The sequence below is a fragment of the Lissotriton helveticus genome, chromosome 1_1 (genome assembly GCF_964261635.1).
Source record: "Lissotriton helveticus chromosome 1_1, aLisHel1.1, whole genome shotgun sequence".
NCBI classification, from domain to species: domain Eukaryota; kingdom Metazoa; phylum Chordata; class Amphibia; order Caudata; family Salamandridae; genus Lissotriton; species Lissotriton helveticus.
The window spans coordinates 1,029,977,786-1,030,005,054 of record NC_136057.1 but is presented as its reverse complement, the minus strand read 5'-3'; the positions used below and the strand labels follow the sequence as shown (position 1 = coordinate 1,030,005,054).

General features: G+C 44.6%; 1 protein-coding gene across 1 annotated transcript in view; it reads left to right on the top strand.

The window, feature by feature from the left end:
• LOC144820147 (transmembrane protein 53-like) overlaps positions 1–27,269 on the top strand; it is a 69,683-nt gene that overhangs the window by 17,617 nt on the left and 24,797 nt on the right. The window contains exon 2 of the mRNA XM_078677779.1: positions 23,981–24,485. Coding sequence (XP_078533905.1) covers positions 23,981–24,485 — 505 coding nt within the window. The remainder of the gene's footprint in view (positions 1–23,980; positions 24,486–27,269) is intronic.

Below are 27,269 nucleotides of genomic sequence, written 5' to 3'. Positions count from 1 at the left end.
GAGTGGTATGTGGGGTGTATTTATGTTGCATTGAGTAGAATGTAATGATGTGGCGTGTAATTATGTGGCACAGTGGTATTATGTGAACTGTATTTATGTTGCATTGAATAGAGTGTAATTATGTGACATGTAATTATGTGGTATTTGGGGTGTATTTATGTTGCATTGAGTAGAGTGTAATTATGTGGCGTGTAACTATGTTACACTGAATGGTATTATGTGGAGTGTATTCATGTTGCATTGAGTAGAGTGTAATTCTGTGGCGTGCAATTATGTGGCACAGTGTTAATATGTGGAGTGTATTTATGTTGCATTGAGTAGAGTGCAATTATATAACATATAATTATGTGGTACTGAGTGGCATTATGTGGAGTGTATTTATGTTGCATTGAGTAGAGTGTAATTACCTGGTGTGTAATTATGTTGTACTGAGTGGTATTATGTGGAGTGTACTTATATTGCATTGAGTAGAGTGTAATTATGTGGCACCGAGTGGTATTATGTGGAGTGTATGTTGCATTCAGTAGAGTGTAATTATGTGGCATGTAATTATGTGGCACTGAGCGGTATTATGTGGTGTGTATGTTGCATTCAGTAGAGTGTAATATATGGCGTGTAATTATGTGGCACTGAGTGGTATTTTTTGGAGTGTATGTTGCATTGATTGCTGTATAATTATGTAGCATATAATTATATGGCACTGAGTGGTATTATGTGAGGTGTATTTATGTTGCATTAAGTAGAGTGCAATTCTTCAGGGTGAGAACTCATTACAGGCACGAAGAGGCAAAGAAATGAAAAAGAGTGAGGGGGATAGGTGCGGAGAATAGAGACAGTATTGAAACACAGAGGCGGAAAGATAATTATTACCATCATCATCATGTTACTGCAGCCAGATGAAGCAGAAATACACAGTAACAGGAGCTCATGAGCCTTGAAATCATCATCAGGATGATCGCTCAGAAGCAGCAGCAACGGAACAAAGGGACAGCAGTTAATTTCATTTCATTTTGGACATTTGTAAAGCGCCTGGAAGTACGCCCACTGGCGTGTCCCCGCGCTGTGATAAGTGAGAGCTAACAATCCGCCCACCCTCCCAGTCGTCTACCTGCTAAATAAAAAAGTCTTACGTTTTTTTCTAAAAATGGATTCAGACGGTTCTAAACGTAGACATAAGGGCAGAGCATTCCACTGCTTGGCCGCCAGGTATCTGAAAGATCTACCTCCCATGCGCGCTTTCCTTACTCTAGGCACCGTCAGAAGACCCGTGCAAGAGGAGCGCAGGTTGCGTGTGGGCTCGTACCCAGTCACCAAATTTCTGAGCACAGCAGGAGCCTTACCATTCAGAATACGGTGCCATGTGGAAAGAGATTTAAAGTCCACCCTACTGGCAACTGGGAGCCAGTGGAGAGCGTGGAGCGCTAGTTTGGAGGGAGACCTCCTGGGGAGCCTCAGTACTAAGCGGGCTGCCGCGTTCTGCAGCACCTGGAGGCGTTTGGTTACTTTCCTCGTGGCACCCAAATATAACAAATTGCCGTAATCGAGGCGGGATGTCACCAGGGCATGCACCAACGTTCTGCGAGCTGCAAGCGGGAGAAGATCTAACACCTTTTTCAAAGTCTTCAGAACGCCGAAGCATACCCCAGCCACGCGACCGGCCTGTGTGTCAAAGGTCAGGCCAGTGTCCACCCAGACCCCTAGATTTCTTGCCTCCCGACAAGGGACTGGCGTCTCACCCAAGCAGGAAGGCCACCAAGCCGACGACCAAGCAGCCGGCGTCCCACCCACAATCAGTACCTCGGTCTTGCTACCGTTGAGCTTTAAACAGTTGGCGGACATCCAGGTTGCAAGATCTTTCATGCAATTCCTGAAATTGTCCGCCGCAAGATCCGGGGTACGTGAGAGGGAGATGGCCAGCTGCGTGTCGTCGGTATAGGACACTAGGCTCAAACCATACTTCTCAACAATTCTTGCCAAAGGGGAGACATAGAGATTGAACAGGGTAGGGCTCAGGGACGAGCCCTGAGGCACTCTCTGGCCCAACCCAATCTCTCTCGAATAACAGTCACCCAGCCGGACCTGAAAGCGTCTGTCAGTTAGAAATGATCCTATCCACCCCAGCGCTGCTCCTGAAACTCCACCTTCATTCAGACACTGTAGCAAGATGGAATGTGCTACAGTGTCGAATGCAGCGCTGAGGTCCAGCAGGATCAAGGCCATAGTCTGGCCTTCATCCACACCCTGACGCAGGGTCTCCACCGCCATAAGAAGGGCTGACTCCGTCGAATGACGGGGGCGGAAACCAAACTGAGAATCGTGGAGCAGAGAGGTATCGTCCACGTGTTTCATCAGCTGGAGATTCGCAATTTTTTCCGCAACCTTCGCCATATATGGCAGGAGGGAGATAGGGCGCAGGTTCTCAAGTTTATCAAAACTGACATTCGCATGAATCTATGGACGGTCCATCCAAAAAAAAAAAAAAAAACTACTTTAAGCATTTGGTGCAGCATGGCTTTTGTGGTGTGCAGGAAGAAGAAAGTACAACCTATGTGGAGTTTCCAGGGTAGCGGACGTCAGACAAGGAGAGGTGTGGCGAAGGGAGGCATAGGAAGAAACACCTTGTCACCACAACGCACCATGGTGTGCAGGAAGGTTCTGGCTGGGGGTGAAGGATGGTGGGGGACAGATTGAGTGGTGACAGGATGGTGCCCAGAAATATAGAAAACACCATAACAAGAACTTGTGACTGCTGTCATACCATTATGGATTGGTGTTCAGGCTAAATGGAGAAAGAGATGAATGGCAGCATAAGACAATGAAAATGTTACAGCCTCCAAACATGTGGCTTAAAGCTGGATGACTGAATAAGTGTATGTGTAGGACGCAAGGTGGTGGGATAAAGGGAGGAACTTATGGGGGTACAGATAAATAAATCCTGTGACCCTCAACAAAATATAGCATCCAAAACAAAAACAAAAAATTGATTGTATCAGAAAGGGGTTCGGAGAAAAGAAACGGCCCACAGGAAGGAACAGAAGTCTAGCTCTGTGTTTTAACTGCACCTTCTGCAAGACAGAAGCGTGGTGTGTGAGTGGTTGCCAACTTTTATGGGAACATTTGAAATGAGTAAAACCACAGGAAGATATAGTTATGTGAACTGAAACACAACTTTAGAAACTTAAAATAATATGCCAGCTAAAGTGAGAAAACATCCTGATGAAACAACCCAAGTTAAAGCGACCGTGAAGTGAAAGCAGCTGCGCACTCGTGTGAAAACTGACAGGTTGCTCACTGCAAGCTGCTGCTCGTAACCGCAAGCCGTAGGCCTTTTCACATGCTCAAGCGTGTGAAAAGTCCAGAGCGATTCCAAGAGGTTGTTTTACTAGAGCAGTGCATGCATTGCTCTAGGCTCGACCTAAAAAGTCCAGGGGCCGAACGCCTGAATTTCTGGTTTACTATTAACCCAGCTAAGGGTCGAGTTCTGTCCAATCATACTTGGAGTATCACAGCCATTTAAGGGGCCAAAATATTGTAAGACTCCATCTCTTTTAGACTCTGCACCTGCCTCTTCACATGCTCTAGCCCATCATGCTGCACTTAAACCAGCTCTGCTAAGTGCCACACATCAGAAGTTAGACTAACTCATTTGATTGTGGTGGTCCGCATCACCACACTGAAATAGAAAGCCATGCATTCATAGCACCTCAGTATCCAGCCAGAGCGCTGATTAGTGCACGGTTGGAAACTGAAAGCTAGGTTACAGCACACGGTCCGCACTGCTTGATGAGGGCAGCGCTGATCGTGCCGGTCCAACTTTCAGCTCGGACGGCAGCTGTACCACTTAGAACCTGGTGTTAGTAGTAGCTCTGTGACAGCTGCAGCCTGCTGGTGTGATCTGGTGCTGTGGGGTGGGGCAGGTAGTGGCACGCCAACCCGGGATGGACACCACTCAACTGCACTCCTCAGTAGTCATTCTTATTATGGTTGATTAAGCAGTATTGTCTTTGAAATAAACCGCATCCTGCCTGACTGTAATGTGTGCGCCTCACACTCCTGAGCCTTGCCAATGCCCGTGATGCTGTCTGTCGCGGCTTGCAAGTACAAGGTTAGTGCCCTTCCATTTCTGGTGCTTTGCAGTAATTTTAAGATTTTCTTAGAGTTTCTATTTGCTGGAATGGGTGTAATTTCTGATATTTATCTGCTTCCTTCATCTTAATAACCTGATTTAGCTTGCGAGAAAGTGTCACTCATAGTCGTTGTAATGTCACTGTCGTTGAAATGTCACTCATAATTACACTGAAATTATGGAAATGTCACACAGCACTCTAAAACCTTGGCAGATATGCTAAACCCCTGCATCACCTTCAACTTCCCCTGCAATCTGAGAAAGAAAACTGTGACTGTTAAGTGCGTACAGGGCCGGACTGGGAACCAAAACCGGCCCAGGCAAAGTGCTCGGCCGGCCCCCCCACCCTCTCCGGGGGGGGGGGGGGGGGGAGTTGGGGGTGTTGGGGTGTTGGGGGTGCAACCGCGCTCTTTGCCAGGGCCGGTTTTCGGGCGATTTTGTTACAGGGCCGCTTTTGCAACAACGCTGCAAAAACGGCCCTGTAACAAAAACGGCCCCCACCCTTGCGGCACATCGGGGGATTACCCGGTGCCCGCAACGGCCAGTTCGGGCCTGAGTTCGTATTGAATTGCAAAACATTGATTTGAGACCGTGGGTATGGTAAAAGCTCTGGTCCACATTTGCAGATACTCTGCTTGAGGTGTGTGCATTGCTTGTTTTCTTTCGTATAGTCTATTGGACCCTTAGTAGTGAACTGCCCCCTGCTTACCTTCCTATCTGTTACTACACAGAAGCCGGAATATAACCAGGGCTCGAGTCGGGGTACCACGCGGGTGGACGGCGTCCCCCCACTTATTTTACTGGGGGGGCGCCGTCCCCCCTGCCAAACAGCTGGACTTCACTCCTTGGTCTCTCTGGGACGAAGAGCTCGGCACCTTTCGTGATGTCACTTCCTGTCGTGACGTCACTTCCGGTGACAGCGTCCCCCCACTTCTTCTTCTTTTTTTTTTTTTTTTTTTTACGACATGTGCCCTGAATATAACACACATCTCGATAGTTACTATGGTACCGGACCCGGCCCCCTCATGGGGTTCCACTTTCGCACTTCTTTGCCAGAGTTCCGAACACCGGAACAGACTACAACCGCACTGTCATTAAAACTGAGGTCCCAGACCCTGGCCACCGGGCAGAAATTCAGCACCATTAAAACGGAAGGCTGCAGACCCTGGTTGCAGGTTGACACTGTAAATGTAGCACTATTAGACGTTCACAAACATCCCCACCCAAATGGCGAGCACATGTTCAAATCAATTTACCAGCATTAACTGGAAAAAAAACAACTGTGACTGATGCATCTCCCACGACTTAATTGAGATAATCAATACCAGATAGCGACCATTGCTGTCAGACACTGTAGGATGTTAATTATTAGTGAGTTCAGGAGCTATTTTCCCAAAAGAAGGACACACACAATGTATTTAAAATAATCTTTATTACATATTCAGGCTTGGATAATGCAAGGGTAATCCGTTAGCCAAGTTAACTCTGGGTAAATCATATCCAGGAAAAGAAATGGTTCACTAAGGCCTCATTCATATAGGAATTTATGAATAATACTATCTCCAAAAATCTTAACCTATATATACATGTGCAAATACATTTATTAGAAACGCAGCTATAGTACAGTGCTCAAAGTAAACACACAATGACGTGTGTGGGGGAAAAAAACACAGCAAATGCGTTTATACAAGAAAGTGTGCAAAAAAAAACCACCAGCTACATGGATCAGATGGAAAAAGGAATTGCTAGTTCCAAGCAGCATGTGGCAAATTTGCTTGCATATGTCAATGACGTTTCGACCTTGTAAGTCAATGAAAGGTAATCATCAGGAAAGAAGGAAGGGAAGGGAGCTGCAGTGGTACAGATGGTCACCTAATTAATAATCGTAGGCAAACATTCGAGCAAACGTTTGAAAAGGTAGTGAGTACACAAATTGCTCATTGCGTCAGTAGTGAATGGCCTCAGAGCATTGTCCTATTCACGAAGTCGTGATCCATAAAGACTAATTTCGGTTTAGTTGTATCATAACGTGTGATTTAAACTTTTCGTCTCAGCAGATTTGCGTCTTTTGTACAGGGGGTCATCGCTTCAAATATGTCAAAGTATGTCTCTGAACTATAATAGAACATCATTTATGCGTGTTGAGTTCGAGTCACCGAAAACAAACTTTGTGAGTCATGCGGTTGCAGTGTGAAAGGTTCTCATTAAACGGCAGTAGTTTGGTTAGCAACTTTAAACACAGCCACGCAAGGGCGTCCATTTTAGGCCCTAAAAGCCCAGAATCTTGCCAGGTTTTCAGGATATTTACTTGCAATGATCTTAATGACTTTCATTTACATCTTGGTTATACTGAAAACCTGCTCCTGGATCCGGCCCTACTGGTGCCCGATATTGGACACCACTGCTGTGAAGCCTTGCTAGTTAAGACAACTGTACAAAGAGGTTGTTTTCAGTGGCTGGTGGCTTTTCTGTTTTCCTCAACTAATCCGACCTTCTAAAAATGGACCTTGTGCGTGTGTAATATGATAGGTTTGGACTGGGGTGGGGGTGGTGGAAGAGGTTGCTGTGTTTAACATTCTTCAGAACCGAACGAGCAAGATTCCTCTGTCAGCCAGTGGAGATCCTGTCTAATCCTGGTGGGTTATGTCACTGCTGAGTAGCAGTTGAAAACCAAGACCGATGCGAAATCTAAACGTACCAACTCCCATGTTATTTTTCTGAGTCTCGTAATTTTTTTTGTTAGGTCATTAGTCAAAGGTTGACTGAAAATGCAGAGTATTATGTTGTTAAGGGTGTCTTCTGAAAAGGGTCATATTCTTGAACAACCTGCTCTGTAAACCTCATTCACGTATTTAACATCTATGTAGGTTTTGCTTTTTTAGATGTTTATATAGCCCAGGATCTTCAATTTCTTAGCTTAGGGATTTTTCTGGCTGACTGGTGGTGATGGGTTTACTTAGGAGGGGTCCCTCTAGAGAGTGAAGGCCATGCTTTTGGGATTCCTCAGGCCGAGAGGCTTGCCAGGATGTGATTTAGATGTTTGTCCCCGCGGTGGGGCTACCTTCCCTGGGGAGAGTATTGTTATGGATACATCTTGCGATCTGTCAGGTTAGGTAAAGGAAATATGATGTATGTCCTGAGTTGTCGTTAAGTAGTGTTCCACAGTGGGGGGTGCGCCGTATAGTCCTCTGCCTGTCCTCTACAGGGTCAGTTAGAATAGCCATAGACCCAGATTTATGAGTCCAAACCTCAGTAACACTGTTTGAATTGTTGTATGTCAGTTTGATACAGATGGGTGCACGTGAGAGTATTTGTAGCGTGGCGTTTCGACCTTCAACTTTATTTATTGTCTTGTGGTTCTTTCAGAGTTAAAGTCTTGGTGAAACGGTAGCTAATTCCATAGTCTTGTACATGGGATAGGTGTTCTCTTGAGAGAAGTCTGGCTCTGAAGAGGTTTATCTTCTGGTTCCATTTGTCTTTTGTTTGCTACTCCTCTTTTCTTCCACCCAGGGAAGACTTACCTGTGGCCGTGTTCCAGTTCGTTGTGTGTCTCTCTCTCTCTTTTACTCATAGATGTTTCTTCTGAGAATCGCAGACGTTTTATGCTGGTGTTTTTTTCTTGCTCCCTATAGCTGGGTTCAGTGCTGGCCCGGGATTTCTTAGGAACTCACTTTTTAAGGAGCTGGTGCACCAGGACTTTTTTGTTTCCTATCTCTGTTCCCAAGTAGAGACACAGAGTTGGTTCTATTCCCTAATTTCTCAATCACACCTCTCCTCCACTATCTGAGCAGGCCTATCCCTTTCTGTGGGTCATGATGAATAGGAGAGGACACCTTATTTTGCAGGGATTCATGAACAAGGTGTTTTCTTTAAATATTTGAACGATATCCACATATATCTCTAATTTGGCGGTGCCTAGAGCGCACAAAGTCCTATTTGGTGTGAATACAGAAAACATGATACGCACAGTAATAAAGAAGCCATTGCGAATGGATGTTCTGATACTAACGAAAAATAATGTATCATAAAGTGGTTAGCTAAGGAACTGAAAAGCGCATGTATTTCCCGAACTAGAATACATGGAACTGAGCGGAAACATTTATGCATTTGTTCCGACAAACGTACATTGGTTGAAGTAGAAGAGAATGTGAATTCATCAGTCCTGTTTGGTAGTGAGCGACACTGGAGGCTGTGAGCGTCACTCCCGAGTGACTTGGCCAGACACTTGACCGTGAAGAGACTCCAGCTGTGCCAGTCCATTTTCAATTAGTAATTGTTGGGATGGAAAGTCCCTATCATGGTAGTAAATGTTAACTCTTACCCTGAGTGCCCCAGCTGCGCTGATATATGCATTCTTGGTAACATGTTTGGTCGTAGGAGAACATGGATCATGTATGTGCACCATGATCCATGCCTTACTCACGGATTGCGGTCTGGTTAGACCTGGAGGGGCGCACCACACCTCTGCCCTCCTAGTAGTGCAGGGCTACCACTCCTACTAGGACTAGACTAGCATAGGCATGGTGGTGGCAGCATTCTGTGTAAGTGATCAAGTAATCTAGCCAGGGCACCTGGCCCACTCATAGAAAGGTCAGCCACTGTGTGTTTGGCTCAACCTTGGTGCACTTCAGGTAAGAAATGGGGAAGACCACACGTGCATGTTGAAGTGCACCATGCCGATATGTTTGCGAGCCGGTGTGTGCTACAGTCACAAAGTCAGTGAATACATGTAAAAGTGCATTGGGCTGGTGTGTACATGTGTCTGGGAAGTGGTATAGTATGTGTCGGGCTAAACGCTTGCTCACTTGCAGTGCTAAAGATGAATGAGTACCTGTGTGTCTAATACTGGGAACAGCAGGGCTTGCTGGAGGAACATGCAGCTATTCAGCAGCCCTCCTACCCCGAGACAGATTTGTGGATTGCTGCATTCCTGAGAGGTGGGTGGGACACACTGGAGGAAGGAATAACTAGGCTTTTCAATTCTGCAAAAGGGCTCGTTGATTCAGAAAGAGGTCACTGAACAAAGGGGCCTAGACAAATCTCAGTAAGGAGATGGGGCCGATATGGTAATAATAAAGACTAGGGCTGGGGCCTTTGTAACCTTTTGAGCTTGAGACTCCCAAATTGTCAAACTGAAGCTGTACATCTGCGTAAAGAAACTTCGCAGAAGCTCTGCTTGCTGTGACCAAGACTGGAGACTAAGGGTCTGCCAGTCTTTCTTGTTGGACGAGGGGGACATCACCCAGGAGAATCAAGAACACTCTCCTGAAGCCTGGAGTACCTGCTTTTGCCAGACCTACGAGCAGAGAACCCTGTGAGGAGCAGCTGCCTGAAAGGAGTATGGTCTAGTGGGAATCTTGCCTAGTGGAATACCGGGAGCAGAGTGTGAGATTTGGGCCTACTGCACGGATTGGGCTGTCTGTCCGTGTGCACCATTGCATCGATCAGGCCATATGTGTACTCTGCAACTCCAGTGTGCCAGTTGGGGGCCACAGTGAAGAATAAAAGTAATTGCCCTTGGGGCCACGCTCTGACCATAGGAGGCCCATCACCCTCTTTATATTGCACTCAACCCCTGCTTGGCGATGGTGTGGATTGAGGGCCGTCATCCCAGTCGGGCACTAGGTCAACAAGAGGGCCGTCGCCCGGTAAACCGCTGTAGCCTGAAGGGGCCTTGGCCTGTGTGCGATCATATGCACCCCGTGTGCCCAGAGGGTGCCGTGGTGAAGGAAAGGGACATTACCCTGAAGTACCAAGCAGCTGCGAAGAAGGAGCGGGCTGTGACTTGAAGAGGAATTGCAACAACCCAAATCTGGGGCTCACCCAAGACCTGCTGTTGGACTCGGAGAAGCTCTTATAGAATGACCAGAGGAGTGTCATGGATGTCTGCCTCCTGACTTCAGTTCACTGCTGGGCTGCCGATGTACACCCAGAGAGACTGAACCGCCACCCCAGCAAGAGTGTGTACGACTAAACATGGGCCTCCGAGGCCTCTGGGGGAACTTGCTCTGACTGACGTGCGAAGACGCGGGGACACTTTGACGTTAACAAGTCATATAACTTTTAAGAACTTAACTCCTTAATGGAACCTAGTTTGTACCTTGCCTCACGTAAATGGGGTATAACCATTGTCCTTGTAATGAGAAGTGGGACTTGGGAGTGGACCCGGGTAATGCCTGTGTGTCTGCCTTAAGAAAACTATGTAGATTATTTTTGGTGTGCCGTATTGTACTTTGTGTTAGCAGATGAATGCTCCTTATTGTCATAAACGCAAGTATTGGACTGGACAATCATTTAGAGGGTTTGCTGAATGTATGTTGAGTTGTGATCCTGGGTTCGCCCTTCACCTAACACTTCCAGAGATGCCTCAGACAGCTCGACACACCCCCTCCCTCCCCACTACCACTGAGAGTCAAGTGCTGAATGGTTACTTGGCCCTTTTGTCCCAGGGTCCGGTCTACTATACTATGGGCTCTGAACATCAGGAGTGAAAGGCCTCAGCCAGCATGGCTGGGCCCAGTAATAATGCCTGTTTGCACTGTGGCCCTCTAAAACGGCATCTGACCTTGTCACCTGCAGAATATTTATTTTTAAATCCTCATCAGACACCTTCAACCTTTCTAAACAGCATGGTTACGTGTATATCAAACATGTCTTGCTCGATTCAATTTATAATCATGACAATATATAAAACAGCTTGCTCCACTTTAGGTTTTTTTTCTTCAACTTATTGCTGCCTTGCCTTTTGTCTTGAATGTGAATGCGCAGTATGGACGCTAGTAAACAAAAATAAAATAAATAAATAAGTGCAGCCGCTATACTAAAAGCGGACCGCTTCGCTAAAATAAATAAATAAGTAAAGAAACACGGCCGCTATAGTTATAGAGGACCGCCATTAGTAAATAAAATAAAAGCACGTGGCGTGCTGCTACTTAGTGGGTGGAAAAGGGGCTATTAAAAGGGCCAGTCGTTATGGCAGGGAGGTAACAAATGAAGACAAGACGGTACCAAGGAGGGACTAACAAGCCTAATCACGACTAGGATGCCAGCGTTTACGAAGGACAATGGCACAAGCCAATTGAAAATATGGGCCGAGAGTGGGCGGGGCTTCAAAGCCATACTCCAATACTGCATGCATCGCAGCAGTGAATGCGCTGCTCAGGCTCGACCTAAAATGGGGGTACGCCTTTTTATTCCAATCTCTGTTATCAACGGGGGTAAGTGGAACTGAATTTGACAGCACTGAAAATGGTTACTTATTTCAAACAATCTGTGTTATGGTTTGTAGTGATAATCCAGCTGTCAACCCTAATATGACTATAAAAGTTAATCATTAAAGCTCCGGGAAGCTGCAGCCGTGAAGAGATTGTGCCAGCCAATACATGGAAGCGATGTTCTAAGAAATAAAGGGCTCTCTGTGTCCTTGGGACATCTGGAAAGGTAATTACTGCAAGGAACCCTCTGACCTCGGTGTTTCACCTTTTTAGAGAAATTCAGACTTGGACCAGTGGTATGAGTGGAAACTGCTCGAGATGATTATTGCGCCAAACAAAGCCTAGATCCCTTTGCAGCTACATATAAGGGGTAGAATACACCATGTATGGCGCGATTGCACCAAAGGCAATTTCACCATATCTGCAGTGCCCGGAGGTGAGCCAACCTGACTTCAGTGCACCAGCTTCATTTGTAAAATACTAAGTGGCAGGGCCCTCGTCAGGGGGCCACTGCATCTTGCACCGCCCCCTGCCAGCACTGCCAATGACAGTACCAACAGTACTACTAAGCCTCACACCCTACAAGTATGATAATGCAGACCATTCCAGACACCAAATATACAAGAAAGGCTTGGGCGGCAGGTTGTAGTAATTTTAATGTATACTGAATTAACAAACCGCTTTTGTTGTGTTCATCTCTTATTTAGGCCAACTGCACCACCATATGGACGACTATCAAAGATGCTGGTGTTGACAATTAAGTACATGTGCCCAGCACTGGAAACCACCGCTCCAATTAAGCAGTGCAATGACTAGCGGTAGAAGTTGGGGCCGTGCAATAATCTATTTTGACCCCCTCCACCCCGCTATGACCTCCTTAGAATCCCTCACTATATACCACCAGGCAAAAGTGCCCCTCGTCACTCCATAGCCCCTCTCTCAAATACATTCCATTTGTTTTAAAGCGCTGATAAAGGCTGGCTTTACTAATCCACTCAGCTATCCACATAAAATACAGATCTGTTCTTTGCAGCTGGTATATTAACCCTCTGCGCTACTGCAAAACTGCCACTGAACAAAGCTCCAATCTTTTTACCAGGAAAATTAATCACTAGAGTTATGACATTTTTATTGCTGCCTTTAAGCTAGACGCACAAGGACCTCTGCAGACGGTGCTTTTAAATCGTACTTTATTGCTAAACACTGCATCCCCCGGGCCCCTCCCCCCCTCCCCCCCTCGAGGTCAGTGCCCCACCGCCAGATCAGCGCCCGGTGCGGCTGCACCAATCACACCGACCTAAAGCCGGCCCTGGTAGAAGCCCATAAAGAAATATGTTTGAGAACAGTGATCCTGAGTGCGTGCGAGGGCGGGGTCAAAGATGTGGCAAAAAAGAACAAAATCTCTAGCTTTTTTATTGGCCTTTCACATGCATGTAAAAGATAATCCATATTCCTTAATGATAAAAAATGCGTGTTAAACTAATTTGTGGGAAATGCATTATTCCAGTAGGCTGAGTTGGGTAATGCAATCACTTAAGATGTTCGTGGGTGTAATCGGAGGGTCACAGTTTTGAATTCTAGTTGGTGCACTGGTTCATTAGTGACTTATATTTACAGTGCCATAAGGTCCGAAGCGGTGAAGTATGCACTGTAAATTTGTAAAGTTTATAAACCAATCTAAAACACACCGTGTAAAGTAGGCTGCTACAAAATGTGCCAAAACATTTAATGCTTAAGTGCTTACAGAGCTTTCAAAGTTATTTTTAGTAATTTGCAATCAAAGTCTACCTAGTGCAATTTTTTTTAATGTATATATTTTTTTTAATGGAGTTCCATTGAAAGGACGCATTCTTGAACCTGTAACATATTTCAATATCTCTTTAATAGAATACATCTTTACAAAATAAGATTCTAACAGAAGTATATAATAAAGGGGCACTGGCAGATGAAGCGCAAACACACTTCCTCATCTTGAAGCTTCTAATCCTGCAATCAGTAAAGTCTTCCGCTCCCAAGCAGCCGATTTGCCAATGAACCAAATGCATACATTTTGTATTTTTTCAGGTAGCAGGCATTGGGCCAGATGTATCAATATTGGGAATAGAGATTACCTAATTGTGATCCTCTACAAATCATAATTATGAAACTGCTAGTCATCATAATTTCATTTAGCGATTTCCTAGTGGGTCGCATATCGATCTACCTCATGAATATTAATGACTGGGATGGTGGCCTGCTGGGGTCAGCACACCGCCATGTCTGTGATTGCTTTTAAATAAAGCAATCATTTTTTTAAATGCAGCCCGTTTCCGTAAAGGAAAACAGGATGCATTTTAAAAATGAAAAGTTTTCTTTTCATGTTTTACCAGTAGGCAGTGGTCCGTGGGACCACTGCCTGCTCTTAGAACAAGCATTTGCAATGCAATAGGTCTCGCATTAGGAAAGTTTGAGCTATTGGTATTGTAAATGGCAAAGTTTTTATTTATGTTTCTTTTTTTTTTTAAATAGTTAAATTAATAGCTTCGTCATTTACAATGCCAATAGTTATAACTTTCGCAAATGTGATACCTATAGCATTTGTAATGCAATATATTTTGTATTTACAAACCGCGAGAGGACAAAAAAAAGCTCCGGACCACCGCCTCCTCCCAGGCCTTCAAAAGGGACCTCAAAGTTCTCCTCCTCCAGAGACACCTCCAAAAGTAATTCACGTCCTCTTGCTATTTGTGAGGAAGACTTCCCACTACTGATAATTTCTACTTTCCATGACCATGGAAGTGCCTTCCCAGTGTATGCCTGTGATTGGAGGGTCTGCCTTTTTGCAGTATTTTCCATGTACTGGTGTTCGGTGCCCTTTTGTAACATGCACACACCACTCTGCCCTTGCAACACACGGCTGCTACCTCTCACATGTCTTTGCCTTTGATACTTGCACAAGTGCCACCTTGCCCATGTAACGCTTGTTCCTGAGCCTGAGTGTCTAGCACTTATTGCAGGACTATACCTCTAATTATACTCTGTTTTCTCTTATAACTGCACACTTGTCACTTTCATTTCCTCTTGTGCACTTTTGACTACCTCATGTATTTTGGTTGCTCACAATTTTTACTCAAGTATTTTGTTTGCTCACGATTGTCACTATTACCTTTACTACCTCATGTATTTTTGGTTGCTTATAGTTTTTACTACCTCATGTATTTTGTTTGCTCACAATTGTCACTATTACCTTATGTAAGTAACGTATGTTTTTGCAACCTGTTCTTTTGTAATGTTTCTCATTATGTTTCATTTCATTTCCTAATGTGAAGCGCTCTGACGCCTTCGGGTAAAGTCCGCGCTATATAAAAATGCATAAATACATAAATAAATAAATACCGCCTTCGGGTAAAGTCCGCGCTATATAAAAATGCATAAATACATAAATAAATAAATACCGCCTTCGGGTAAAGTCCGCGCTATATAAAAATGCATAATTAAATAAATAAATAAATACCGCAAATCAAACATCCTCGTTACTCTGCCGGCCTGCGACCAGGAAGTCAGGCAGGCCGGCGCGACAACCGGAAACAGGAAGTAGGACGGCGGGAGCCTACCCCGCCTCCCACGGAAGAGCCGCGATTGTTTGGAGAACCGGAGCAGGCAGGAGCCTACCCTGCGCCCCGGTGCCGAAGGAGGGAAGAAGAGTCCTGCTGCCGGGCCCTGCAGCTGAGAGCTGCCGCACGAAGGAAGCCGGTGAGTGGGTTGGGGGGGGGGGAGGGGGCAGCGCATGTGTGTGCGCGCGCACGTGCGGGGGGGGATGGGCTGTGTGTGTGTGTGCGTGCGTGTGTGTATGTGTCTTGGAGTGCGTGTGTGTGACTGTGGGGGAGGGGGTGTGTGTGTGAGCGAGTGTCTGTCTGCGCGCGCATGTGTACGGCGCGGGACGCGACGTGCGCGTTCGCGCACACGAATCCAAGCTCGTACACCCTCTTGTCCTCCTTCCCCCCAGACTGATCGCTATACGTCTCCAGCTGGACACATGCATCCGCTTGCGGATGCATTGCCAGCGAGACCCAAAAACGTTTTAATGAACTCCTTCCCGTTTGCGAATGGGTTACCAACTACTTGAAATGTGTTAAAATGCAAATGTTTAGTGACCGCATTTTGGTCGCTAAACATTTTTACATACCACTGCAGAGGAACACCCCTAACACACCCCTTCCTAATACTGAATCAGTATGTATTCGCGATTTCAAACTGTCATTTGGTGAATCACAATTAGTGAATCATACATGCAAAGATGCATTTTTCTGGTCACAAACGGACTGATTCTGCGAATTGGCCCGTTTGCGACCGGTAAACTGCTTGATACATCTGGCCCATCCTGCATAGAGAACTCTTTTCTTCTCTAGCTGTCTGTCCCTTTTCTAGCTGCATAGTAGATGCGCCCCCCTCCTAACCTTTCAGCCTGAAGTAGTTCAACGTCAACATTCACCAACTTTTTTTTTAAACAAAAACAATGAGAACTCTTTTTCCGTTTTATTTATATAGTGCTTACTGCCCCTGACGCGGTGTAAATTTAATAAAGTGTGGGAAAGTAGTTTTTCCGAGATCCCACCAACTTCGACCTCTGGTAGTGACATAACGCTAAACCGTGGGGAGGTAAAAAAAATACACACTGTGGATATCATCACCTGTGCACCACACAGGCAATGAACAGCCCGGTCTGGGGTATAGTAACACCGTTCCTCTACCACAACTTGGGAATTCATTATTTACAGCTCTTCGAAATGGCAGAAGTGCTATATGAAGCACTATATAAAATTATTATTATTATTACTGCACCGCCGTTAGGACTAGCCTTGCATGTCATGCAAATACAGCCTCTGTATCAGAAACTAGTGAAGCGCAGCCCTGCAGTGCAGTCACATTCTCCAAAAGGGCATTAGAGACGGCAAACTCTCTTCCATATGGTCTTCAGTGGGCGAAGTAGGAAGATGTACTAGGAAATCAATCAAAATAGATCATAATTATATGTAAGCTATTCTGTGTGACATGGTGGAAGGGAATGTTGAGATGAGGACATATGTAGTACTCACGTAGATGTTCCAAGATAACCCTGGTGCACAAACGCAACACTTCATCAGCCCATTAGACTTAAATCTCTAGAGCAGGGCAGCCACTCCAGGCATACTACGAAATAAAACCTTCAGGGTTTGATTAAGGTGCAACTTAGTTTTTTTTTTTTTTTAAAGACACATTACATGAACCACTTATATGCATGGGCGGGGGTGCCTGGAACTATAGCGGAGAACCCCGAAGGTTTGCAGTTTCTGTAGTCTGTGGTATTTTCATGTCAGAGTCTCAAGAGCTTATGGTGAGTGTATTTTCAGCGCTTCTGTGGTTCTTCTAGTATCTCCTGGCACACTGACTTCTATGAAGTGTCATGGCGAATATTTCCCTTTCCCTCTCCCTTTCCTTTTCTCTCTCTTTTTTTTACCTCGCTCTTGATTTCCCCCTTCTCTGAGCATGTTTTTTGGTACTTCTAAGAGTGGTCTGCCCTAACTGTGAAGGTTGCTATTCTCCCTGTCACCACAATGCTTACTCATCTATACCCCTTCCTGTCTCCTGGCCAATGATAAGACTGCGAAGGAGTAAATACAGGGCAATAAAATGGCCTGAGAGGCCCACTGCTAGCTGGGATGGCTCTTGTTCTCAAACAAGAATTGGCTAAGCCAATAAGTGTTAATTTAATATGCTGACATGCAACAAAAGGCAGCCTTTGTTGAAGCTATGTTGCCTCCGATACCGTCCTATTTTTATGCCTTGCCTGAGCCAGCGCATGCGCTGTTCTGGTGAGACATTAAGTAACTACTTACAAAACTGGCTACTTCCTGGCCACCAGCTTGCCAGAATGCGCACAAGCGCACGTGTGACGTGCACAGCTGCCAACTGCTATTTTTTTTCTTCCTACCTCCCCCTTGCTCCCTCGACTGTTTGCCTGCCTGCTGTCTTCACTGTATTTCTTCGCATTTAGCTTAACTTCGTAGTTCGCATTTAGTTTCACTTTCTTTATTATTAGCCTAGCCGCTGTTACACTGTCTTCCTTCTGACTTCGTATTTAACGTAACGTTTGCTGTTTTAACTCTCCTCCGCTTTTTTCATAGTCCTCCTTTAGTACGACATTTAATTAAAATTCATGGCGCACACGGCCTCTGTGTTATCTCGCTCCCCCCTCTCAACCCAGTTTGCCTGGCCGCTGTCTTTGCTTTCTTTCTTCTCACCTCGCATTGAATTTTTAACCTAGCCGCTGTTACACATTTAATTTAACTTTCTGTTACATTAATCACTGTACGTCCGGGTCTGAGGGAACTTCTTCAGTCCCGGCATTTAATTTTAATTTTTTTTCAAACACGGCAGCTGTCTTAACTCATTTACACTTACCTGTTATGAAGGTAAACTTGTTTTTACTTTTATACAAATGCTCTTGTCACACAAAATGAACACAAAACAGCTCTTACGATATACCCCTCTTTACACCTTCATTCATTCTACGAATCAACTCTAACGCAAACTGTTAAAATACAGACGCACGCGCCGATTATGACCGCAGTTAAGCGCTTTGTTGAAAAAATTCTCATTCACTTACTTTCAAATCATGTTGCTAAGCTTTATACACATACGCTCTACAAACGACAGCATAAACATTCAAATGTGTCTACTCTGGTCCGTTCCTATGCTTCACATTCAATTACTTGTAAGTTTATTCTTCAGGGTAAAAACGATACAATCACACATTTCCCGGAACACACTGAGGCATCTCTGCAGCACGTACAATAACTAAAAGATGCATTATAAACTAGTGCGCGTGTAGCTTGCAGCAAATACAAAAGTACTGCCTTCTATCTGTCCAATAAAATACATGATGCAATGTCTATAACTACTTAAAAAAAAATGAATCACTGTTTGTCCCGTCCTTACTTGTATCTGCTTTCTACCTAGAGCACGCTTCCAAGGTTAAAGAAATTGTGTGTTTAGGCTACCTTTTTAAAATAAATGTTTTACACTCTTTTAATGCACATTTCGGTGTCAGTGTTTTAGTTCCACAGCTACAATGCTTAATTAGCAACTGTTAGCTGAGAACAGACAACAGGCGCCACTGTGCCACCAGGTCAACAGAGCCCTCCTCTTTCAGTAACACCTCGTTTTCTGAAACAGCACGTGCATCCTGCTTCTTTAGCTCCTTCCTCTCGCTGGAAACAGACAGCCGGCGCCACAGGGGCAATCTAGACAGAGCCATCCTCCTTAATGAATGTTTAGGAGAATTCACGTGTTAAAGGAAACAAACCCAAGCAACAAGAGAGGAAAAAAAAGAGACACAGACATCTGCTTTAATTAAAGTTTGTCCTCTTAAGATTAATTATTTTACGCCGAATTCTAATGCTTTGGATTAAACAAAAGTCTGTACTTTTTCGAGGATACTATATTAGTTTGTATTGTTTGCGGATTTTTTTTAATCCATATAATGTGCTTTTAAATAAAGGACAGAAGTACAATTAAGGGAACTCGTGTTAATGCAGGACTATTATATGTTATTGTAGGGTCTTATGAAGCATTATACAGAGAGAAAAGCAATAGATGGTAGGGTATCAACAGCGCATAGTCACAGTGGGCAAATTATGAAAAGGTGAATTATAATCAAAGTTGCATCTAAGGGAATCTAAGACAGCTACCACCTCATGCTGTCAAAAAACAACATTTACCACGTAACGTTGTCACAAACAAGAAAAGTAGAATCCCTGAACACAAATTATATAGATCTGTGGGTGCTACAGATAGTCTTGATTTAACAAATAATTGTCCATATCAGCATATCCAATTTGTGAAGAAATCTGTATTTTTATTCTCAGTCCATAGGTAATCTTGAAGACTTGTGGGTACAATAATACAATCTTGAAAAATGATTTGAAAACAGCCAATCGCCAACACGTTTTTCGTCAGGGGAAATTTTACCCAGTGACTTCTTCAGGGCCTTGGAAGTTCTCACTACAGCGTGTTAGGGTTTAATTATGTCAATCCACAATATTTAGAAATTCCTCTAAATGTTCTCAAACGCTTATTCAAGAACAATGTCAGTCAATTATTATTCGGAAATCAGCATCAGGCAAAATTCGGCCTTCTACTTAAAATACCATCGTACATCTCGAGTGTTCCCGGCGCACGCAAACACAGCAGTTCTGTATCCAACTTCGGCGTGTATATACACGCATATACACAGCAGTTCTGTATCCAACTTCGGCGTGTATAAATATTATTTAGTTAGTTATTTTTTTAATAGATTTTGATCTTGATCTGCTGAATAGAGAAATGCTGTGTGACGTATTAAGCTGCAGTGCAAATACAGAATTTCACTGTACTTTTGTACATTGTGACTTCTCTGTCTTAGCAAAGAAGCAATGCCCCGCTCATTGGTGCATTTGTGAGGGAAAAGGACTTGCATAAAAATGGCCCACTATGTCAAAACTGCTGTTTGTGCGATGAACTGCTGACTACAGGTTGACTTATAACAGAATTTGAGGTCTTAAAAATATTTGATCATCCAATATGGGTTTTTCTTTTGGGAATATGCACTTAGCAATGATCAAGTATCAGAGACTGATCTCAACTTATTCTTTTTAAAAAGCACTGTGACGCAGACCAAGCTGGCCGTGTGTTAGTTCCTTAAAAAAAAAATAACTTGACTTTGAGTCATGCCAGACAGGCATGCTGCTGTACAACATGGCTAAAAGACATTGGCAAGGCCATAGATTTTGCATGGGAGAGACCTATTGGCTTTGCCATTGCTTGTTTTTCCAAAACTAATCTCTCGTCTGTGAATTCAGCGCTGTATAGTGTGTAAACTGCTACCAGAAAGGATTGATTCAAGAGACGAGCGTTGGAAAAGCACACAGATGAAGGAGCATGTCCAAGTTGTGTGAAGTGTTTCAGATCAACGGTATGTAGATGCTTGTAAGATACAACCGAAGGGGGCAGCTTATCAATAAGACTGGGGCTACAGCCTAGGGGTGACTTGTGCTTGTACGTCCTTGTAGAAGCACGGGTCCCCCAACTCTGCCTCAGCACAGCCTGCAGATAGGTGCGTCTTTTAGGCTACCCTGTGCATAAATGCTGTCTAGGGGCTGAAGGCGTGTGTGCTTTGTAACACAGTACTTTAACCCCTTCACTGCTATGCCTCCCCCCGCCCCCCGTGCCAAAGCCTTTTTGTGGCTATTTGGAGTAGTTTGCACTTACGCCTTCATAATGTTTTGTCCACATAGGCTGTCCCATCCAATTTGCGTCCTTTTCTTCCCAACATCCTGGGGACTCTAAAGGGTTTGTGGATTTCCTTGGAGGGGACTTAAAAATTAGCCAAAATATATCTACATTTTTGGGGGCGGGGGGGTGGGGGGGGGGTGGTGAAACTAAAGTGCTGCGGAAGAAAGTGTATGTATTTTTCCCCCTGCAAATGGTATCAACAAAGGGTTTGGGGTACAAAAATCGCCACCAGCTTTCAGGAACATGCAGGCTTGAATTTAAAAAAAGATTTTTTTAACACAGTTTTGGAATTTTACTAGGAGACAGCCCATTTGTCCTATTTTTGTGCTTTCAATCTCCTTTCAGTTTGGGGTGGAAACTGGTGTGAAACCCACTGTGGATCCCGGAAAGCTTTACATTTCTGAAGACTAGACAAAATTCTGAATTCCGCAAGAGGTAATTTGTGTAGATCCTTCAAGGTTTTCCCATAGAAAGTAACAGTTGAAACAAACAAATATTGAAATAGAGTTGAAAAAACAGCCATTTATGTCAGTTTCTTCTGTAACTTGTTACTGTGGCAGATTTTCGAAAGCAATATATCATTACTTCCGCTGGACCCTCTGGTTGCGGGGATATATGGGGCTTGTAGTTTCTCCTAGAAACCAACAACTGAGCTGCTCCTTACAATGTTTTTAGGTCGTGCCTGGGCAGCGCAAGCGCTGTTCTCCAAAGCATGCTGTGTTCGAGTATGGACTTGAAGCCGAGCCCACTCTCCGGTTCTACTTTTCATTGGCTTGTGTCATTGTCTTTTGTGAATGCAGGCTTCTGATTCGTTAATAGACTTGTTAGTCCCTCCTTAGTACTGCCTTGTCTTCATTTATAACCTCTCATGAGTACTGGCCCTCTTACTTCTGTTGGTACACGAGATGCTTTATTTGGTCTGTAAGCACCATTTTCTTTAATGAGCTTTATCGGCTGCAGGCATAACCTGCTTTCCTGCATCATTCAGCGCGCCACGTGCGCTTTCACTTTCCAAGCCGCCTGGGACAATGGTGGCCGTTTCTTTGCAATACAATCGTTCTCCCATGATAATGAGAGTGTGAGCTATTGGCATTTAAAATGACAATGCCCTTTATTTTTGGGTTAATTTTCAAAAGTAATAAATGAAAGGCACTTTCATTTACAATGCCAATAGCTTAAATTCTCACAAATGCAAGACCTATTGATTTGCAAATGCTTGTTTTTATTGTGTACCGACTTTACAGCAAATCATATGATAAATTATAAAGAATGAAAAAAGAGAATGAAGAAAAACCTCTGTATTGCTGAAATGTACACCAGAGACTGTGTTTAGGAGCAGTAGTTGTTTATACATCTCCGAATTCATGCGTACCCATAATGATGTGTTTCTGAGGGAATTTTGTATAATGTCTTCTGTGTTACATAAGGGCACAAAGGTTGAGATTTAATTGGTAATAACAAATGTTCTACTATTCTGTATTCCTGCATGTCTCCCAATAAAAATGGTACCCCACTTGTGTGGCAGAACCTTGCGCCTGAAACACAAAACACCCCATACTTTGACTTGGCGACATCCTATTTTATCCAGGAGAATGAATGTTTGCTTGCATGGTGGCTAGCTGTGGATTTTGGGCCCTTGCTTAACAGGCACGTAGGGAAACCTATAAAACGAGCACATGTTTTGAAAACCAGATACCCGGGGTGCCCAGGGTTGGGTGACTTGCAAGGCTCTCACCAGTTTTTTTTCACCAAGAATCCCTTGCAAAGCTCAATGTTTACCTTTCTGTGAGGAAAAGTCTTGGCATATGCAGGCAGCCACAAATTTCCTACCACCTAGCATTATTTTAAGTCTCCTGAGAAAAACTTGCCTCACTTGTGTTGGTAGGCCAATTGCGTGCTACACGAAAGCGTGTCAAACCCAACATAGGCACATTACATTTTTCCGCTGAAAAACAATGTGTATTTTTTAAATGTGTGTAGCTCTGGATTTTGGGCCGTACTCAGCCAGGACCTAGGAAAACCTACCTAACCAGCACATTTTTGAAAACTAGATAACCAGGGTAGTTCAGGGTAGGGTGATTTGCGTGGCGCTGGCCAGGTTTGTTTACACAGAAACCCCCACAAAACTGAACTGTTGCCAAAAAACAAATTTTCCTCGAATATCTGTGAGGAGAAGTCCTGGAATCTGCACACATTTCCTACCATCCAGTGATTCCACCACCCCATTCTCCACCCGCCCCCCAAGTCTCCTGAGAAGAACAATGCCGTACATATGTGGGTGGGTCAAGTGCCCGCGACCAAGAAGGGCCCACCCAAAACATATTGTGAAGATATCAAAATTATCTGTCACAAAATGACCTGGTTATGCAAGGGACGCGCCTGCGTTTTTGGTCCAGGGCTTGGCAGCCATGTAGGGAACGCAACCAAACCAAGAGATTTCTCATAACTAGACACCTGGGAAAGCCAGGGATGTGTGGCTCGCACCCCCCGTGTTTTCTTACCTAGAATCCTCTTCAAACCCCAAATTTAGCTGAAAGTTGTGGGATCACTGGGTCAGCACAAATTTCCCTTTCCAAGTGTTTCCCAGGTCTCCCGATAAACATGCTACCTCACTTGTGTGGTTGGGCAACTGCCCGTGACAGGGAACGGCCTAAACCGCATTGTGGAGACATCAAAATTATTTATCACATTTGTATGTGGGAACATTATGGGATCAACGGGCCGCCACACATTTCCTACAACCCAGCCCCACCCCTACTTGTCCAGATAAAAACGCTACCCCACTTGTGTGCCTGGGCCTAGTGCCTGCGACCGGAATGGATCGCACGAGGGTCAAATGTAGTCCTTGCACGATGTTAATTGAAGTAATCATTTTGTCCTCAATAGAAGGCTGAGAATAAATTGTGGACAAGCTGAAACTCCATCAACTTATGGTGTTCACTCTGTCATTAGGATTCTTAACGTTGTACTGTTTGTCTTAATGCCAGAAGGTGTATGGAGAACAGTTTTATAGATGCAAAGTGCCAGTTGTGAGTTATTTTTGTTCCAGAATAGACTAAGTATGATTTAATATAGGAATGGCTTTAATAGTTTCAGGTATGTTGAACTGAGGTCTCCATTTGATAGTCAACATATTTCTGTACCTCTATATAAAATACTTAGAAATGTGTATTGGAAAGCTTGACTCTGAAAGAGTATAGATGTGGGCTATGAGTAAAATGAAATATGTACTGCTTAGGTGAGTATATGCTGTATGCATGATTCTGGGCCCTACTCGTTCATCTGTGTATATATGCTGGTTGACCGCTCCAGTTCAGTGACTTCACATATTTCTCTCTATTTATTTCAGCCACATTTTCTTCAAATGAAGTACACTACAGATGCTTCATTGCCTCTTGCCGGAAGCATAGACGTAAAAAAAATTTCCAGCACCATCAGCCTCTACAGCAAGAGCAGTGTGGGAGAAGAACCTCACAGACCTAGTGAGACCACTCGGCCTCTTCTCCTCCTCCTTCCTTGGCTGGGGTCCAAGTCGAGCGCCATCATGCGCTATTGCCAGCTGTACCTTGAGCCTGGATTTGATGTGCTGGTGGTAGAGAGCAGCGTGAGGCACTTCCTGTGGCCTCGTCATGGAATGGCCTATGCTGCAGAGATTGCAGAGCTCCTGAAGAACGAGAAGGCATTCTCTTCTCGTCCACTTTATGTGCATGCATTCTCTATTGGGGCCTACACGTTCACCATGATGTTGCTTCATATGGGGCAGCACAGGCAACAGTACAGGGGGACCATGCAGAGGATAAAGGGACAAGTTTACGACAGCCTAGTCATCGGGAGTGTTGAGAAGATGGCGATAGGTAAGTGTTCATTTGCCCCAAATTCACTTCACTCATCCCTAGAGGCTGTTAATATTCTAAATCAGCTATGGTACACAACATTTTTAACTGCACTTATGTCCCCACAAGTACCAGGCTTTCTTGTGTACAGTGGGAGAAATCGTCTTACGATCCATCACCACCCAAATCCAAACACAAAAAAGGCTACAGTGTGCTGATGGAGGATTGTTGGGAGATCCTCATTTCAGGGTTGGTGTGAGTTTGGGGAGAATATGTAATTGATCTTTTCAGAACTGACATCTCGTATTTAACCTGGGGAGCTGAGTTTCAAATTCTTTGTGGATGTGATGATAGAAGGCAAAAGACCTAAAAGGAGCCCTATGTCTTCATCATCTTCCGAGGATGAAGGTCTTATTCCGGCTAGAAGAAGCAAATCAGAAGATCCTCACTCTCCCTCGGGAAACATTCTTGCTCTGCTGCGGAAGTGCAGGAATTGATTGAGACCACTGTAGCTAAAGCAATGGCTGAGAAATCCAAGCATGTTCCCAGGTTGGCGAATGGTTCTAGGACACCTGTTCCTGATTCTCCTGAGGATTCTTTCTGCTTCTGAGACACAGATCCCAATATTACAGCACGGAAGTATAGCAGAAAAGAGGAGCTGGCTGACATTTTGTTTCACATAAGAGATTATTTGGGATCTCTGCCCATTTACTTTTACTTAGGCTGTTGAAAGATTAAGGATATATCCCTAAGGAAATGGTATTAGCTTCATTTTGCTACAGCTAGATGCAATTTTTGCTACTTTATTAAGTAGAGCCTCGATTTATACTGAAAGTTACAATTAAGATCAAGGTAGCAGTGGTTTAGCATACGCTGCACATCAAAAAAATAGTAGTGGGTTAGTCACTGATGCCGCTGAAAGTGATCCATGAGTCAATCAATCACGGTTTGTAAAGCTCAGCTACTCACTTGTGAGGGTCTTGTGGTGCTGTGCTGGGGGGATGATGCAGCGGATCAGACCTAGTGCTAAGTTCATCCAAAGAGCCAGGCCTTGAGGTCCTTCCTGAATTAGGTCAGCAAGGGTGATTTCCTGGGGTGAATGGGCAGGGTGTTTCATGTCTTGGTGGCGAGGTAGAAGAAGGACATTCCTCCAGTTCTGGTCTTGCGGATTCGTGGGACGGTCGCCAGGGAAAGCTGGGCGGAGCGGAGTTGTCTGTTTGGTTAGTTGAACAGGTGCTGCCATGATATCCTGTACCATGCTAGTTAAGGGTAACAAAATAGCCTTTGTCCAGAAGACCATGGCCACTAACCATGAGAAACAATGTATATCTGAGCACGAAGGTCAGTTAGCACTATAGTGAAATACTCCACAAGTATAAGAACAAACTGGCAGTTTATGAAAGCCTCTGACTAGTGACCGAGTGCCATACTCCAAAGAGGTGCATGCCTTCAGAGCTACATTCTCAAATGTTCTTCAATGCAGGGTCTACATTTTTATCGGCCTGATCAAAAGGGCACAATCTTCAGGACTGTGAGAAAGTATGAATATCGGAGCACTCTGATCAGGTAGCGCTGTAGTTAAGTAGTCCACAAGTATAGAGTCCCTTTTAGATATTTTTTTTTGTGTGGCTTAATCTTGAAATTGCATATTTCTTTCATCAAGTAAATATGTTAAAACCTGTGCATCATACAGCCAATGTGTTTTGTGCTATGGACTTATTCAAAAAACACAGTTGATGGACAGAATGTAGAACAATGTCATACATTCACCCCAGTACAAGGATCTGGGACTAAATCCATCGTTTTTTTGCACTCCACACCACCCTGGGTTAGACACTGGCTATATGCAAATCAGCTCTGACCCTGTGCCTCATGGGAACAGTCCAGTCCGAACTACCAAGCCATGTCTTTCCCAGACCGGAATCAAGCATCCAAGGACCGGTTTCTGGCTATCAGCCTTCATCAGCCTGGATAGCTTGACTCCAGTGGTGTGGAGAGCCTGGGACTCGCGTCTGAGCATACCCAGCCCACTCGGGGTGAAAATTGCAAAAAACACAGTTGATGGACAGAATGTAGAACAATGTCATACATTCACCCCAGTACAAGGATCTGGGCCTAAATCCATCGTTTTTTTGCACTCCACACCACCCTGGGTTAGACACTGGCTATATGCAAATCAGCTCTGACCCTGTGCCTCATGGGAACAGTCCAGTCCGAACTACCAAGCCATGTCTTTCGCAGACTGGAATCCAGCATCCAAGGACCGGTTTCTGACTATCAGCCTTCATCAGCCTGGATAGCTTGACTCCAGTGGTGTGGAGAGCCTGGGACTCACGTCTGAGCATACCCAGCCCACTGGTAGTTCGGACTGGACTGTTCCCATGAGGCACAGGGTCAAAGCTGATTTGCATATAGCCAGTGTCTAACCCAGGGTGGTGTGGAGTGCAAAAAAACGATGGATTTATGCCCAGATCCTTGTACTGGGATGAATGTATGACATTGTTCTACATTCTGTCCATCAACTGTGTTTTTTGCAATTTTCACCCCGAGTGGGCTGGGTATGCTCAGACGTGAGTCCCAGGCTCTCCACACCACTGGAGTCAAGCTATCCAGGCTGATGAAGGCTGATAGCCAGAAACCGGTCCTTGGAAGTTTGATTCCGGTCTGGGAAAGACATGGCTTGGTAGTTCGGACTGGACTGTTCCCATGAGGCACAGGGTCAGAGCTGATTTGCATATAGCCAGTGTCTAACCCAGGGTGGTGTGGAGTGCAAAAAAACGATGGATTTAGGCCCAGATCCTTGTA